Genomic DNA, 19,109 nt, shown 5'->3' with positions numbered 1-19,109 from the left:
TCTCTTTCTTCACATTCCTCTGTGCTCACTTCTTAATTCCTTTGGTATTTACAAGCTTGAAAATTCTTTGGGGAAAAAATCATAGTGGTAAAGAACAAAGTTATAAAATAATACATTTTTCAGCTAAGTTGCTCGAGTAATCAAAATGCTCTCCTACTATTATCTCCGCATTTAAGAGGAAAAATATGTAAATGCAGAGAGCATAATTCCTTGGTTAGACAATCTTCTGGGTTGATAACTTCAGGGAGATTTGACCTGGAGACTTCTCAGTTTCCTCACTTTCCTTCAACCTGACTGCTTGGCTGCTTCCTACTTTTGGGTTTCATTCTGCTCAGTCTTCACGGGTTCCTTAGGAGGAGGACAGAGTATGGTGCAACGATGACCATTCTGGGTTCTGATTTAGGATTGCTCAGATTAGTTCCAAAAGCACTGGTGGATCCTTAGGTTTGCCACATTGCTTTTTCACAGCTTTGCTGTGGAAGTTGAGCCTTCCCAACCTAAATAAAAGAGGGTTTTCTTAGGATAAAAACCCTTAATAGTTGTGAAATGCTAGTTACTATGGTAATGACTGTTATGTAACACATGGGTGGATATTAATACAGCAGGGAGGCTGGTACCTTTCTAAACATCTAGTTTAGCTTTTATATGATGGATACAAACATTACATTTATGTTCTGCTGCCTAGTTGCTGCTAGGCAGCAAGAATGAACGAAATATACTACAGTAAATGAACTGCAAGAAAAAAAATGATTGATTTGCATGGCAGAAAATGAGATAAATCATTATCCAAGCATTGCTGTTCTGTTATCAGATCTGTATATCACACATTTTTAAGCAAAAACTCTTCTCTCTTGAAAGTGGAAAAAGTTATAAACTTGCTTAGAATGTTACACAGATGGATCATATATGCATTTTAAATGTCACATCAATATCCCAAATGTGATCCACACATTTGGTTGTTAGGATTTTCCAGTTAGAAAAATTGCAGTGTTTCAGGCAGGGCATTGAATGGGCAGAGCATAATTTGACATCAAAGTCACATTTTATGAAGTCATACATGGGAATTGGTTCTGAGAATTATGATTCAATGGTATTTGTAAAAAGAATTTATTTAAGCTTTTTTTATCCAAATCAAGCATAGAATACAGTAGCAGCCATGGAAACAATAACACGAATCAAAATAAAATCCTGAAACACAACCCAGGGCGTAGTAAAATCTAAAAGTTTTTCTAACTAGATTTTAAATTGAAACTGATGAGTCAGTGTACGTGCCAGGTAATCTCTGATGGAAGGGTGTTTCATAATTGAAGTTAGAATCTGTGAGCTGGATAAGTTATACTGTAAAACTGTCAATTTACTGACTATAAGAAAGAAAGGGCTATTAGACCAATATTACAGTTATATAAAGGCTTACTCAGAAGTATAGTTAAATAGGGAAATGCTTAGCTCCATAAAAATATGTAGTATTGTAATCTAAAACTCTAATTCCAGTAGTAGCCAGCCAGCTAATACTTATAATACATTGTAATAACTTCACAAATGTAAAAACACACTCTTTTCTTCAGAAATCAATAACCAAGGGTACTGCTTGAGCATGCAAGTGTAAATTTTCACTTCTTCTAATACAGATAGTAGGACAGAAAACTTAATTTTCATGACACTAACAAGCAGAGAGGAAATGAATAATCTTCCCGTTTTCAGATACTGTAATTTTTAGCTGTTTGCATTTTTAAAAATGCAAATATTTGTTTAATATAGCCTCTATAGTTTGATCCCAAATCTGAACAAATCAAGAATCAATTTTCAGGAAGATTGAAACAGTCTTTGGTCCATTTCTTTGATACGTAATATTAAATGTGCTACTTTTGCTGATATTTTTCACTCTGTAGAACCTTAGGTTCTGGGGAAGATTGTTGAATTTGTAAAACATGCCACTTTTAATAAAGATTTATTCTGCACATTTAAAAGAAGCAATAATGACAACTTGCTTTTATAAAATAAAGTTCTTTGAATTCTACAAGGGATAATTTCCAATTTTCAGTATTCCTTTGAAGGGGGTGGGCGGGGGAAGTGCTGTAATATGTACAGGTAGTCCTCAATTTACGATTGTAATTGAGCCCGGAATCGTGGTTGTGAGTCGAGTCAGTTAAGTGGATCATTACATGACTGACCTGATTTTACCACAGTCATTAAGCAAATGGGGTGGTTGGCTCCTCTTTGGACTAATATAACATTCTTTATGTGAAGATTTGAAAAATGTTTGGAGTTTTTGTTAATTCAGGTGCCTCATCCAGAAGGTTGACAGTGCTCAGTTATAGTGAGCAAGTGGCCTCTCTTGTTAATATCTGTGAATCTGATTCTGTATATAATTTAAAGTACTGTCAACCATATATAGCTTGGCATCAGGCTATGTGACAATTACATTGACCCTTATAACCGCAACCTTGTTTTTAATTTGGCCAGCATCAAGAACAGATTTGGTGAGATTATGAAAAAGAGAACAGTGGTTCTTTGCAGGCTTTGGAAACCCCTGCCAGAGAGAAACATGTTGGAATGTTTTTCCTTAATTAACCAGGCTTTTGATCTGAGTCTAGGTAGATGCTATCAGTTTTAACTTATATTCAATTATACTTGCTTGTGTTTTCAGTTATCTTTTATTTTTATAGCCACTGAAAACAAAGCATCAATCCAATGTAAATTACCACTTGGAGAATTTTATTAGTTTTGGTAATAATTTAAACCAGTACAGGGAAAATACAATGGCATTTATTTTTTTGATGAACAAATTCCATGTAGCTTTTTATAAGATGTTATCATAAGCACACTTAAATAAATAATTACTGATCTTTAGTTGTATGTTTCAAAAAAAACAATTGCCTTTATTTTTGAGACAAAATAAAATGCAGACATAAGTTGGAATGTTGCAATGACAATGGACATTTTTCATCTATATCTGTATAATCAAAATCTGTATAAAGCAGTAGTAATAAAATAAGAAATCTTTTGTAATCTGAATTTACACATTTAGCCCTTGATTCAGCCAAAGTCAAGCACTTTTAATTTGCTTAATTTTAATAGGAGAATTTAGGAATTCTTAATTTCTTGCTACTGAATTGTTATTCATATTAAAACTTGAAAAAAATGATTCATCTTAGTTGGGTTGCTTTGAAAATATTTATATAGAAGTCACATGCGACTTGTCTATTATCTATTGAGAATCATGTTGCAGAAATAATCTGAAACAGAAACTGGACACTTTTAAGAGCCCGGCACTGAATGGTTGTCTGAATGAATTTAAAACTTCTTAATTGAATACAGTTATGACAATATTTGAACGGCTCTGTTTTAAGAGTTTTATTGCATTAGTTTACAACAGGGGTGTTAAATTCGATTTCTTTGAGGGCCATAACAGGGTTGTGTTTGACTTTGGGGGGCTGGGCTGGGCATGGCCAGGCTGGGTGTGATCAGCTCGACACCACTCGTATCGGGGGCGCCTGTGGTGGCCTGAGTGCTCTGCCAGTGAAAATGGGCTCCCGAGCTCCATTTTCAGTTGCGAAGGCCTGCTGCAACCATCTTCCAGTGAAAACGGAGCTTGGGAAGGCCACATGTGGGCTTCCCGAGCTCTGTTTTCACTGGCAAAGGCCCCAGGCCTTGAGTCTGACACCCCTGGTTTACAACTATCTGTATAGACAAAGCTCTGTTCTATTCTTTCACAAAGGGTACTCTCTGGACTAGCAGTTCTAGAATTCCTAGACAGACAGTAATGCTAACTAGGAGTTCAGGGAATGTCAGTCAATATCTAGAAGATACCAGATTTTAGAAGACCGTTTAATCAATTGTTCCATTCCCTGTCATGCAGGGAACTATTCTTTATTATTTAAGTGTTTCTTGAGGTAGAGACCAAGGTTGTGCCCATTGGCTTTAGAAAGCACAGAAATACGTACACTCAAAATTCTACAATAGAAGTGGAAATTATATACACGATTAATAGTTCCAACATCAGTCAGTCAGTCAGTCAATGTTTCTTTGAAAATGAGGAGAACTACATGATTAATGGTCCATTTTCCCACTAAGTAAATAATGATTCTTTTAAAATGTGGATTACCCTACCCAAACTGGGTTGTGAATGTCTACCATACAGATACATTTCAAGTATACAACATTTTTCTTTAAAAACATATTAACAATTTGTAGCTTGCTCTTTTCAACATAGCCTGAACACAATTATCAGCTCGATTAAATCTTTTTATCATATTAAAATAACATGGTGATTTTCAAGGATGCCTTTAGAATTGCCATCTTTCTCCTGAGAACCCTGTAGATAACCAGCAGGTAGTCCTTGAGATACAACCATAATGAGCCCTGCCCATTACAGTTGCATTTCACAACTGCTGTTAAGAGAAGCATTCCACTTAACAATCCCATCATCCTTGTTCTTCCCAGTGAATTGTTAAACAAATGTTCAGGTTGTTAAATGGAGTATGGGGTACCTCAGGAGTGGAGGAGGCCCGTGGAGACCTAGCACAGGCACAGGCCTACCTTCTCCTTCCTGCCGCTTGGATCTTCACAAGCCTTTCCCTACTGCCAATAGGTTTCCCCAAACCTTAGATCTGATTCCCATCCCACCAGGCCAAATATCCTCCTCCTCTTTTGAAAAGCTCTAAGGCCTTCCAGAGTGCTGGAACAGATTGCTTTATCTCATGGCCATGTTCAGGGGGATAAGGCCAGCAGGAAGCAATGGAAGAGGGAGAGAGAAAGATAGGTGGGAGCACTGCAATGTCCCTGTGGATGAATGAACATGGGGACTGCAGTGGCCATACCAGGCCAGGACGAGGTCATAAGTAGCTTTTGGTAGATCCACCATAATTTCAAATAGCCATTAAATGACTGATTATAAGTTATAATTAATCTTTTTTGCAGAATTCATCTACAAGACATAAGTCAGAGTGTGCTGCTGTACATGACAGAAAAGCTTGGCTATAAGAATAGTGATGTGATCAACACTATCCTTTCAAACAGAGCTTGCCACATGCTTGCCATCTACATCCTTCTTAATAAGAAGCTAGAACGCTATTCAGCAGGCGTAAAAGTAAGTATAATTTTAGATAATTGTTGACCCTAACAAAGTTGAATAGAATAACAGTAACCAAAAATGGAGATACTAAGAAATAAGTACAGTGTGCATGGGGAAATCCTTCAACTTTGCAAAAATAGGGGAAAAAAACATGAACCACCTCAAAATATGTAGAACTTTAAGGGAACAGTCATTCATTGATCATAGATTGCTGAACATCTCTTGGAAGGAAAATTAGGGAATGGAATATCTGGGGGGAGGGGGGAAAGAAGCAGAGCTGCTTTGAATAATTAAGAATATCCTTGGGCAAAAACTACTTTCAAAGCCGCTTTCTCTGTACATACTGTAAAAGCCTTTTTCCATTGGTCTGTCCCACTCTGCCAACATTTCATTGTTCTTTATTATAACAAATAAATTTACCTTAGCAAGGGCTAGTTTGTTTTTTTCAAGTTACAGGGAATAGTGACGCTGTAGTCTACCAGGGTAAACTGGTAAACTTTAATTGAAATAGACCCACTTTGATTCTATCTGCTTATCCCATGTACATTTTCAAACTATTTAACCCAGCCAGGCAATAATGAGTGAGCAGCACAATGAATTAATCAATACCTTATTAGATTGTGAGAAACATAGATACTTTTTCTCAGTATACAATGCTTTTTGTGACTTTGAAACTGAAAATAATTTAATTATGTAAAAGTTAGGTATTGCTGTCCATAATTTTAATAAATTTTCTTAAAAACAAATTTTGCACAATCCTAAATGTGTTTCTTTTGAAATTATGTTTATTTTAATGTAATTATTGATTTATCTAGAAATGACTTAGGTGGCTTTGGAAGATGTGAGTAAATCTTCTATATTAAAAAAGAATATTCATATTTTTCAAACATTATGCAAATATCTGAATTAAAAGTAAATCAGAATAAACTTCTCTTTGAAAATCCAGTCCTGGGGTGTGATTTATTTGGAGTCAAATCTGAGTTTAGTGCTTTTTATACCCACATAGTATACCCACATAGGTATGTATTGTATAGATTTTTACAGTTAGTCCTCAACTTCATCTCCATAACTTCTGTTAATAATTTGCAAATAGATTTAGTAGTTTAAAAATGTTATGACCCAATTTCACAAAGGGACAGGAAACTAATATTGTAGTAATATATTAGACAGTATTCATCTAGGGGGATAATGTATGTATTTTTTAATGCACTTTTTAAATGTCTTGTTTGTTTGTTTGTTTTGGGTCTTTTCTTCATTTGTTTTTTAATTTTTGGAGTTTTGCATTTTAATTTTTTTTAATAAAATAAAAATAGAACCAATAAAAGAAAGTAAAATAATAATCATAGATCAGTTCATGACTGATGCTTGCCCTTACTGTCCATAGTCTAATCCATTTAAACAAAACAATTCTCACCTCTGACCTCATGCAATAAAACTTTTTTATTTGTCCTCCAGTATCACCAGTACAGGTATCTGTTCCATTCTTTACATTCCCTTTCTGCGTGATTATTGGGGAAATTCCATAGTATGACAAATATTTGATTTACTGTGTTGCAATTGCAGTAGCTGGAATTTTCCTTGCAGCATTTTGCAGCATATTACTATATCACATCTATCACAAATGTTTTCTGGCTTGATCTATTCCAGGATATTTCAGCCCAATTCTTCTCCCTTTTCTGCTTCTCTTTTCATGTTTATTTGTCAGTCAATGTGCCATTTTAATCCTTGGGTTTATTATTACTATTATCATTGATAAAAACAAATAGTTAAATAAAACCTGCCATGGGTACAAATTCTCACTGTCATTTGCTTTTATTTCTGTTATAACTCTTCATTTTATTTTAGTGTTAGAATCAGGGTGGATTTGATTTAAATCGAGTCGATTTAAATCATGATTTAAATCATGATTTAAATCATTAGTAAAAAGACTTGATTTAAATTAACTCGATTTAAATCATAATTTTTAAAGAGCAACTGTCATCTCTGCTACTCCTTTGACCCACTGTTGACTCACCGATAGTTCCAGTGTTGCAGAATATACAGCCTTGTGCTACATAACTAAGCTCCACTTCATGCTGAATAAACTAAATTATTTATGTATCTTAAATAGAAAACTATCTTACGATAGATTTTTACCCCAAAAGTTTTTTATTAAAATAAATTCAATAAAAATCAAAAAAATCTGATTTAAATAAAAAAATCCGATTTAAATAAAAAAATCCGATTTAAATAAAAAAAATCCGATTTTTTTAAAAAAATCATTGATTTTTATCCACCCTGGTTAGAATGAATAGTACTTATCTTTCAAGGCTATTGTGCTACAAAAAAATCAACCCATTGTATATCTTACATTTGAATACATTTCCATTGCAATGAATCAATAGCAGTATCAATATTTTATTCTTAAACGACATGTCTCTGTGTTACAGCAGATATCTTAGTAGTATGTGATTGATTATGTGCTCTTAAGTAGATGTCATTGCTTAGCAATGACAAAGATTTTCTCCTATATAATAATATATATTACATTCTATTAAGTACATGAGCCAAGTTCTTTTTAAAAGCAAAATACAAGTCATTCAGATTTTGTAGGGATTTTTTTTTTGTAATAATGGGGGACACCTTTATAGTCTACCAAAAATGACTAAAAAATTCATCTAGTTATTTAGTTGGAGAAATACTGCCAACTTCTTGGCCTTTGAATTGACTTCTGATTTATTAGATTTATTTTTGACAGTTTTTTTTTCTTCCTGAAGAAAATCCTTAGAAATATCCCTTTTCTTCTGCATAAACTTCATGCCAAACTGGTCACCAATTCCTGAAATAAATTTTATGTATCAAAAACTGACATAAAGTGAAGGACATCTTATCTTCATCATTCATCATGAACTCCAGCTGCTTAGTGACCCTATTTTGATAAAAGTATAGAACTATAAATTGTCCTTCAATGTAGTTTTTAAAATGTTCAGTTCAGCTTCTTTGAATAATTTAAACAATTTTTTTATTTTTTCCTTTCACTTCAAAGTATAAATGGTTCCACCATTGTTTCTTTGAAGTTAAATAAATATTAATTTGTGTATTTCATCATTAACCTGTCCTTTGGGTTCACATGATGATTCTTTTTGTGAAATGTGAAAAATGTGACCATTAATAAGGAAATTTATTATAACCTCTCTGCCCTTTGGATAGTTCCCGTTAATCATATTGAAATGATTTTGAGGCTTTTTTATTTAAATATCAAAGAAATTGTCTGAACTAAGTTTTTGAAGTGCTATATTGTACTTGCTTTCCAGTTTAATTGCATTGTCTAGTTTATAGGAATGGGAAAGGAATAAATGTTATGTGTTAACTCATATTATAATATATTTACTATATAGTAATATATATTATTATATAGTAATATATTTAATATTATAGTTACTATATAGTACCCTGTTTCCCTGAAAATAGGACCTATTCAAAAAGTTAGGCCTAGACCAATTGGGGGGGTAGGCTTAATATAAGCCCTACCCCAAAAATAAGCCCCATTGAAGTGGGTGGGCGTGGCCAGCACAGGAGGCAGCCCTTCCCTTACCCAGTCATCTCAAGGCTGCTCGGCCCCTTAATTGGGGCCTGCGGATTAGCTGAGCCACTCCGGCCACTGCCTCCAGTAAGTCTGGCTGCTTTTGCATCCAATCGCGGCCGCAAAAGAAGCAGGAGGCCAAGCGACGCACCCCACACGCCCTCCTTACCTAACGGTGACAGTCACAGCTGGCAATTCTGTCCACGAAACAGCTGATTTGTGGGTGCCGCTCAGGCAGCCGCCTCCAGCAAGTGTGGCCACTTTTGTAGCCAACTGCTTCACGTGGAAGAGGAGGTACTACAAGGGAGCACATTTGTCACATTGGCCAGGTGGGGGCTGCCCACACAGATGCCAGGCCTCAGGGCACCATCCTGAGCAGGCACCAAGCTAGAGGTGGGGGAGGGTCAGTTCCCTTACCCAGTTGCCTGCCCTCCACTGTTTCTCAACAAATGTCTGTGTGTGAGAGACAGAGAGAGAGAGAGAAACACCAGAGAGGAAACCCTTTCAAATAGCATTGCCTGCAGTTTTTGTTACTCCCCTCCCACTGGACTTTTCCCCTGCCCTGGCTCCCCTCAGCCTCAACTTTGCTCTTGAATGTCTGCGGGCCACTTTCTGGTTGATCTCCATCAGAGCTTGGTTCTGGGAGAGACCCTTGGAGAGCCAAAGGGAGGCTGAGGGCAAGGGGCGAGGCAAAGATGATCCTTGTCTTTTCTCCCAAAAGCAGCCACTTCTGCAGCAAGAGATGCGCCCCATGCACCTCGCACTGGCCTTCCAAAGGGTACTGTAGCAGCAGCTATCCGCAATTTTTTTATCATTATTTCATCAAGACCCACATGGCCCGGTATGGTGTTAAAAGTTAACATTTCTGAAATATTACCGTAGCTACGGAGGAAAGGACGATGTGCAGGAAAATCTCCCCCTCCCACACACACACACACCTACAGATCATTCTTTCAAAGAGGAGCCCTGCATAGATGCACATCCAAAAATGCTCCGTCAATGGATTTGGAGCCTTCAGTCTTGAAATCCTGTGCAGAGAAAGCAGAGATTTGCTCCAAAGCTGTGGCGGCAGAACGTTGCACAAGGAGACCTCCGCAGCTACGGTAACATTTCTGAATGTTAACTTTTAACACTGTACTGGGCCACATGGGTCGGGACAAAATAACGATTAAACAATTTTGGATAACTGCTGCTACAGTACTCTCCGGAAGGCCGCAGCGAAGTGCATGGGGCACATTGCTTGGCATCCTGCTGCTTTCGCAGCTGCAATCGATGGCAAAAGTGGCCACGCTTACTGGAGGCAGCAGCCAGGACGGCACCCACGAGGTAGCTGTTCCGTGGACAGAATTGTCTGCTGTGACTGTCACTGTTAGGTAAGGAGGGCACGAGGCGTGTGGGGTGCATCGCTTGGTCTCCAGCTTCTTTTGTAGCCGCAATCAGTTGTAAAAGTGGCCACGCTTTCTGGAGGTGGCGGCCTGAGTGGCACTAGCGAATTAGCTGTTTCGTGAATGGTGGGATGGCCTGCTGCGACCCTTCAGGAAGCTGGCATAAGGGGCCACTCGCCCCGCCCCCTCACCTCATACCGGTACATGGGGAAAAAAATAAGACACACATACACCCCGAAAAGAAGAGCTAGCCAGTTTTTCGGGTTCAAAAGAAAATAAGACCCGGTCTTATTTTCCGGAAAACACGGTAAATATATAGTCAGTAATTAGTAATTAATATATTTAGTAATTAATATATTTAGTTATTGATTTGTAGCAATTTCTAAATTTAAAAAAGCCAATATTTGTTGGGCTAATTTAACAAAGTGTTGCGTAGAATAAAAGTAATACAGATTAAATGTTTAAGTATATTTTTCCTAAAGTTATATCCTAATTTACAATTCAAATTTGTCTTCTTTTTCCATCTTTCTAGAAAACTGAAGCTTCTGATAATATGTGCACTAACCAATTGTGTCGGTTGGAAAAATACAAATCAAATAAGGATTCCTCTGAGGTAAACCTTTTATTTTAGTCATTTGGAGGCAGACAGTATTTGGACTTCCCACTGGTTATTACTATAAACCAATAGACTTTTGATATAACAAAGAATACAAAATTAAATCCATTCCCAAATGTTTAGTGATTTTCTAAGAGTTGATTTGAATTGATAACCTTAGAAGCTGAATGCATCAGATTTATAAAATGTTTTGCTCCCAAAAATATCATGTCATGTACTACGAATCATCTATATCCACTATATCTCTAGACACTTTTTCTTCTAGTGTATGTAAAATAGTGGATATTATCAAGATTTACAGGGCATAAAATGTTTTAAAAGGGGATAATTGATGGGAGGGAGGACATTTATTCCAAAATAGTCCCAATAGCAATTCAGTGACACACAATGTTGAGAGGACAATAAAGTGACAATTGATGGAAAAAACAATGGGAAATAATGTGTAAGTATCCACTCATTGATAAAATATATGTTTAAAATTATGATATACTACTTAAAAGTTAGTCTAAGCTTCTGTATAGATTAGGAACTAACATAGTTTCTCTCTGGCAACAATCCAGAAGCGCAGTTCTCTTTCTGCTTCATTCTTCCTGAGGAGAAGTTAATAGAATCTGCCCCATTTTTCCTAGCTCTCTCCCCTACCTTAATCTGGCTATTACCATTAAAATGCAGCTCACAGCACTTGCAGATAGAATAATTTCAGATTGCTGCAATAGACCTAATAATATTGTGAAGTTGCCAAAATTCTTTTAAATACCCAGGCAATTAGACATTGTTGCTTTACCTTTTTCTGCACATAATTGTCCTTGCCATAAAACAAAACTAAAATAACAGCACAGCCTAGGTATTTAAAAAAAAATCGCAATTAATAGAACAACATAACAAAGTAAAAAAGTATTTTGCTCATAAAAGGATTGAATCCTTGTACCTGAAATAAAGTTTTCATTATATGTCATATCCTGCTTCAGTGCCAATTTTGTTATTAGTGCACACTAACAAGTGGCTTTTAGGGTCCTAAGGTTCTTCCATTTATTCTGAAAAGAAACACATTTCAGTATTCTTCAACCATTACACACAAAACGTCCTTTTAACTTGCATTTATGGACATCCTGTTGTGATTTGTGAACAGCTATTCTGAACATAAGAGACGCTTGAAAGTGCATCTGTGTATTACCATGGAGATGGAGGCAGACACCATGTAGTGTTCTGCAGTACCTTACCATGAAATCAAAAAATGCAGAGGAAAATCCTTTTTAGTAGTTCTCACTGGAGAACTTAAAGGACTTCCTGAGTGAGCCATTATCTTTCTTTTCCCACATGCGAAAGGAATCGACCCCTATCACAAAGTGATCATGAGGATGAATTAGATAAAGACTATAAGTACACAATAGCAATACCGTTTCATACTGCTTAACAGCCCTCTCTAAGCAATGCTACTGAAAAGTGCATTGTAAAATACTGTTAATAATACTGTTGATGATCTATTTACTACTTTCAATATTATTTTTGAAACCTGTTCTCTGCATGGCAGCTTTCCAAAATTATTTGAAAATAAGTTTTTCTAGAAAGTAGCAACTCCTTAATAATGTGAACATGTGATTCCATTGCAGTAGCAGCTGCACTGGTTCAACCAATTCAGAGCAGTATTGTCTGCTTTTTAACAGTCTGGATTTGGCACCAAATTATTTGGACAGCCATTTCCATTCAAAATATTTTGCTTGTTGAGAAATACTTCCCATATTTTTTTATTTTTTTATTTCTATACCACCCTTCTCCGAAGGACTCAGGGCCGTGTACAGCCTATTTAAAAACACAAGACAAAACAGCAATTAAAATTTAAAATGATTAAATAATTTGGCTCAATTAAAACCCCAGAAATTTAAAATACCCCAATTTTAAACTATTATGTTGATAGCCCGGCCTGGCGGAACAACAGGGTCTTCAGTGCGCAGCGAAACACGCGTAGGTCGGAGATCTTACGTATTTCCGGGGGCAGTTCATTCCACAGGGCTGGGGCTCATATGTGCATGTGCATTTCAGATGTTTAAAAAAAACCCCAAGATAAGACATAATAGCAATCTACAAATACTTAAAAGAGTATCACATGCAAGAGGTGATGACTCTATGTTGAAACTAAAGATAAGGTAGGGACCAAATTATTGATATGAAAAGGCTAAATATAGGCAGAATTTCCTAATGATTAAAGCTATTAAATAGTAGAACAATCTACTTAGATCTGGAGTGGACTTGAGTTTTCCCAACAGATTGCAAAGCCACCTCTCTAATCTGGTTTAGTAGATTTCTGAATGAGCTGGAAACTGGCTGAGATCACTTAGAAATGTGGTGAACATATTTTCTTGGCAAACTTGAAAAAAGGGGAAAATCTGAAAGAGGTTCATAAAAATTGTTTCTGTTTATAATTTTGATTTACTAAGGACAATTCACGAGCAAAACCAAGAAAATTTTTCCCAAAATGCATATTCAAATAAAAATTTCTAAAATCAGTGTATATATATTTATTTTAAAAACACTATTCAATTTCTATAATTTTCACATGAATATGAAAGACTGTGCATCTAATACCATTAGAACAGTAAAAGTTAAATGTCCAAAATAATGGACAAAAAATTAAAAAATATATCTAAAAGACAATTTTAAGAGGATCTTCAGTAAGTACTGAATATACTTACTGAATATACAGTATATTTTCTTGCTGTTCTAATTAGTTACAATTTCACTGTTTTATTATTTTGCCACTCTTGTTTGTTGTGGGCCACTTAGAAATGTTTAAATAATTTTGAAATGTTTTAAAATAAATATAGTCAATGCCTGCATATGAAAAATGTTCTTTCTAATTGAGGCTTTGAAAGGTTCATAAAATCATTTTGATGTGATCAAGAAAATTGCAGACATGATATATTTATTTCCATTGATCTGCGACTTTTCAAATTCTAGATAAAGCTTTTAAAAAGTTTTTAAACCTTCTGAAGTGCCTCTAGCAAACCAATTTTATGTGTGCTTTAAATTTGAAGGACAAAAAAAACAAGGAACAAGAAGCAAAGGATGAGCTTTCTCATCCATTTCTGAAGAAATTTGAGAAAAGTCCACCAACATACAAAGAGCCTTCCTCCTGCCTTACAACGCAGATGCAAAACAAAAAGTCTCTGTTAAGTGATCGAAGAGCAAGTCATGGAGGACTGCCTGAAAAAGGTATGCGAAAGTGTTACCTTTGTTGGTTGTAGCATTTCCTAGATTAATAGGGCTTTACTATTTGAAGGGTAACTTACCTGTACTTCATTCAAAGTTCATGTGTGTCCTCAGTCCCAAAATAGTTACACACTTGTCACTGGGGAGTCAGAAGTATGCACAAAGGAGTAGTGCCACATTATAAATTACATATTTGTTATGATAGTATATTTTCATTAGGAATTGGGTTTTGCCCAGCCCCAAGTCCTTCCATAAAGCTTTTTTCTCACCCTTATTAAGCAAGTTCTCACTTAATTAAAGCTTGCATCCTGTGAGGGGAGGGTTTTTTTTTTTTTTTTTTAAAAACTGATCTCCTGTAGTTGTTTTTCATTTGACGCTTTCTGCATTTTATCATAGATTCTCCTAGTAATTTGAATCCTTTCCATGAAGCAGCAACAGGCAAGGTGGGCTGTGTCACCTCCTACTCTCTGGAATACCTTGAAATTCAGCAACCAGTTCCAAGAACCCCAAGACTCGGGAAACGACAAGATTCACCTCAACAAGAGCCCTCAAGTCCTGGCAGTCAGAATTTGGATTCTCCTTTGATTCTGAACATTGTGCATTCTTTTGAAACTGGTGATCGAGAGGATCAGATAGACCAAGTCTCTCCATCTCATCAGTATCAAATGCTTAGCTCACCAGTAAATTTTGGTCGAAGAAGTTCCAGTGAAAGAACATTGTCTCCCCTCTTCCAGCCTGGGGGCACTTCTCCCAGTCCCACTAAAAGTCCAGGGCATCCCACTCAACTTTCATTTACCTATGATGAGAAGAGCAGCTCTTTCAAAGAGGAATCAGTCTCTCCAACACAGCTGAATGTCTCCAATCCTTTGGGGAGCCCTAATTGTGTGAAAAGTAGAGGCCGATTCCCTATGATGGGCATTGGACAGATGATGAGGAAAAGGAATCAGTCAGTGGGATCTCCCACAGAAAAGTCTCTGGAAGCAAGAATGCCTCAGTTGCAACAAATGAGCCCCACACAAATTTCATTCAGTATTACAGATCCTATAAATGGCCAGTGCTGAGCCATTTTAAAAACCTCAAATTATTTAGTGCTGGTTTTGGGGACCCTCCCACTGAAATTTACATTCACCTTTTTTTCTGTACAGTTTGTTATTGTATCTAATAAGATAATCAAAAGTCCAACTATTGCGGCATTTGCTCATGCAGTTGACAAAAAGATAAGTATGTCAAGTGATGTAAAGTGTTTTTTAAAACCTACATAATCTCACGTAGGTAGCGTTTGGCTGTATTCTTATATTACCTATAAATATATGTAAACAAGAACACTCCAGGTTAACAACTTGACTAAATGGTGAAATATTAATTTGGTTAGAATGCTACTTTTATTTCTGAAGCTATGATTCTGAATTCGTGCTTTTCTGACACCAGCGTTATATACATCATGCAAAGGAAGAAAAAAAGTGTACCTTTCCCCCCTATTTCTCAGATAAATTTGTCTTCTTAGGTACATCCAGGAGGGATAAGAAATAGAGCAGAAAGAACTTGGAATAAAAGCAAAAAGCTAGACAGAATGAAACATAGGAAAAAAAACACCAATTTTACTATATCTTAAGTATTACATCACTTAAAATCTGTATTTTTTCTAAAGAAAAGGCTGACTTGCAAAGCTATGCTACCAAACAGAGATACAATCATCTTAAAATAAGGAAATCTGTTTTCAGATTTTATTTTCACCATGAGACTATACTTTTAAAAAGGCTTATCTTTTTTATATAGTTGTACTATTTCCGTAAAACTGTCCATAGAAAAGCTATATACTCTCCGTTTTAGTAAAACAGTGTTAAATATACTTGAAATTGTTGCTGGAAGACTTTGCACTGTATTAAGAGGATGTGAACCATGAACATATCAGCTATCCATTTACAAAAGTAATGATCGGACATTTAGCTGAATATTTAAAAAAAAATCAACAGTATCATAAACCAGAAGGATTAACATTTTTGAAAAGTAAATATCTTCTGTATTTTACAGTTCTTTTTATTTCGCAGTAAAAAAAAAATGTCAACATAAAAAATAGGCTTCTTTTGTGCAAATATTTGGCTGAATTGTTGATCATAATAAAATTAGCCTGGCAGAACAGTAGATTGTCACTAATAATGTGTGCTTTCCCTCTTTTTTAGCATGCACAATATGGGGATGTTAATATCTTAGAAGACAAATCAGAACTAAGTACTTATTTTGATACTTGATCTTTCTGACATGTTAAGAAAGGCCAACAGCTACATGGAGAAAACAGCTCATTTAGCTTCCTGACTGGACAAGCATTTAAAGTCATAGTACTCCTTTTAAGTCAATAAAACTGTTCTCATACAGTTGAGCACGTCAAGATGAAATGAGCATTCTGGCTCATTTTTTAAATTCCAAAGGTGGTATTACTTTCATCCAGGAGTACAGGAAGATCTCCATAATTACTCTCATAGCTAGCACTGTACCCAGCTGCAAGCCCAGTCACTGGGATCAGCTTTCTTAAACAGCCAATGAATGATGATGCCTGTACTTTTGGGAGTATACTACTGGCCACAAAGGGTAACTTCGATGATTAGATGTTTGTCTGTATGGAGAAAATTCCCTATAAAGAACAAAGTACTAGTGGTTGAGAAAAATTTAAGCTTAGTCTTGTCCCTGATTGGCAAATTTTCTGAGCATTAGAATATTTTCCCCAAATGAATACACTTACATTCTGCCTTTTGTGTCCACACATGCAGTCTACAGTTTTGTTTTATTTATTTATATTAATATTCAACCTTTATTATTATTTATAAATAACTCAAAGCAGTTAACATATCTAATGCTCTTGCCTCCTCCTAAAATGTGAAATTACTAAAATTACAATCAAATCTGCTCTTCATGTTCTCAAGAAACCACAGAATGAAAGCAAGTTGTGCTTCACTGCTTTTGGTCAGGGCCAAGGTTGTAAATATTTCAGAAAAAAATGTTTCCCTATGTCCAACACCCCCCCCCCCCATCATGTATAGGAAAGTTCAGTAGGGCTAGTAATAAAATCAGAAATACCAAGGCTCTTTGCTTTTGTCACCTAGCTGATCTTGTCTGGGCAACTTTCTTGGTCAAGATGGTTACAGCCCTGCCAGTTTCCCACAAACAAAGTTAACGAGGAAGCTGACAGGGAAGATTGCAAGTCACTCTTTCTCTTTTTCTCAACACCCTCTCTCCAGCATGTATGCACACTCGCACACGCAGCAGCATCCCTCTAGCCCACAGGCACTTGGGCAGTGCCACACAGAGCCCTTCTAGCCCATCACACTAACTTCTCCCCACTGTACTCACCCATGCCCCAGCTGCCTAAGAGCCACTGGGGACTTGAAACTTCCAGCTAGTTTCTTGATCAACTCTTTGTGGGAAGCCAGTAGGAAATTGCAAGTAACAGTCATGAGGTCCTCTCTTAATGATCCATAATTTTTAAGAACAGTAATAGGGCTCCTAGGATTGTTGTCACTAAGATGTCATGTGATGTCTGCTTTATGACCACATCACCTAGTAATGGAAATTGTCCTAATTATTGCCGTTAACTGAGGACTATACTTTTCCCCCTACAGGCCTTTTCCATGAACAAAGCAGGCTGTGTTTCCCATTTGTAAAGCAGATTACAGTTCAACAGAGCAAGAATGTAAACAAAGAAGCACCCTCCTGCAATGGGATTATGATAAAGATGCATTATAAGTACATTAATATCAGAATGAATCAAGTGTTGCTGGTCTTTATTATTGAAGTGTTGTTGCATGAATATTTCATGTATACAACTCTATACATAATTTTGCTTACCAGTTGCTTCCTAAGAATGCTTGTTAATAGAATACAGATATGCATTAAGCACTATCTTGATATTCATAACAGAATTGTGGAATTTAATTCTTGAAAAATGGCACTAATATATGAGGACAGTTATTAAATAGGAGACATATTTAGGTAATTTATATAAATCACTTAGATATATGACATATTCAACTATTCTACAGCAGCTATAAAATTATCCATATATATAACATGAAATCTATTCTAAAGGGACAAATGTATGGACCTTAGCTAGCATTTGTACAATCCAGGCTGAAGCAAAGTTGTAAGTGCTTTTGTGTGTGTGCATTCAAACTTCACAGTGTATGCTTCCATGCCTCACTTGGAAAAAAATCATAGAGTTCACTAGAATTCGGCCTTCAGATTTTTAATTCACTGATAACTGATCTCACACAATGGGGGACAGAAGGGATTTAAAGCTTTTTCATGCATTTCTTACTAATTTCAAAAATCAATCTTCCCATTCAACTATTTTCTACTGTAAGGAATGTTGTGCAAGCTGCTAGACAATCAGTTCCTTGTGGACAAGTGCATGGACTTGGGGAGGAGAGTCCTAAAACCTTAAACCTGTTTTTCATGAAGAAAGAGGTAAGACCTGTACCTCATACAGGACTGGTAACTGAAGGACATGGAGCAGGTGGAAAATTGGAAACAGAAAGTGAGTGGGAATTCTTCACCTACAGTATGCACTTGCTTGGAGTGAGCAATAATTAGCTGAAAGTCTTCTCAGTGAGATCCCAATCACAAGCACATAACATCATGCTAAAAGAGTTATGCAGTTGGTGAAAACCATGTATAGTTATAATGAAATGTATAGTAATAATAGATTTGTTTACTAGTGTAATTAGAATTATTCTATTATAATGGGTACCTAATGATACAGCAGAGCTCTATAACAAAATCTAAAAATTATATATCAGAATTCATTCTGGGTGTTACAATCGCAAAAAAGGTATATATAATATTTTCATTAACTCCTATTGTTTACTATTTCATAACTAATTTCAGTTGTACACTGCTCAAAAAAATAAAGAACACAAGCAGAAGATATCCAAGATCTGAATGAATGAAATAGCCTTATTAAATACTTTGTTCTTTACATACAGTAGTTTTGTGTTCCCTTTAGTTGTTTGAGCAGTGTATAAACTACTGTATGTAAAGAACAAAGTATTTAATAAGGCTATTTCATTCATTCAGATCTTGGATATCTTCTGCTTGTGTTCCCTTTATTTTTTTGAGCAGTATACTTTCAGCTCTTAATATGAAGGGATTTATTCATCTGGCTTATAACCATTTGTAATCTTTTGGCAATATGATCACTTTGAGTCAGTTTCTCCTGGAAAGTCATCTGTTTTTAAAGTTCCAGTTCTGACTCCTGCAGTTCAGTTTAATTTA

The 19,109-nt window shown here is 36.0% G+C and overlaps 1 protein-coding gene across 1 annotated transcript in view; it reads left to right on the top strand.

The window, feature by feature from the left end:
- Nucleotides 1–14,905, top strand: part of HUNK (hormonally up-regulated Neu-associated kinase) — a 56,350-nt gene extending 41,445 nt beyond the window's left edge. Inside the window, exons 7-10 of the mRNA XM_070943631.1 lie at nucleotides 4,921–5,083; nucleotides 10,554–10,634; nucleotides 13,670–13,847; nucleotides 14,241–14,905. Of these exons, the coding sequence (XP_070799732.1) occupies nucleotides 4,921–5,083; nucleotides 10,554–10,634; nucleotides 13,670–13,847; nucleotides 14,241–14,905 (1,087 nt within the window). The remainder of the gene's footprint in view (nucleotides 1–4,920; nucleotides 5,084–10,553; nucleotides 10,635–13,669; nucleotides 13,848–14,240) is intronic.
- The last annotated feature ends 4,204 nt before the right edge of the window (nucleotides 14,906–19,109 follow it).

The sequence above is a fragment of the Pituophis catenifer genome, unplaced genomic scaffold (genome assembly GCF_029215685.1).
Source record: "Pituophis catenifer annectens isolate HBS135680 unplaced genomic scaffold, rPitCat1.0.hap2 SCAF_4, whole genome shotgun sequence".
Taxonomy (NCBI): Eukaryota; Metazoa; Chordata; class Lepidosauria; order Squamata; family Colubridae; genus Pituophis; species Pituophis catenifer.
Note: the sequence above shows the minus strand (reverse complement) of the source record. Positions and strands in the feature narration are given on the sequence as shown.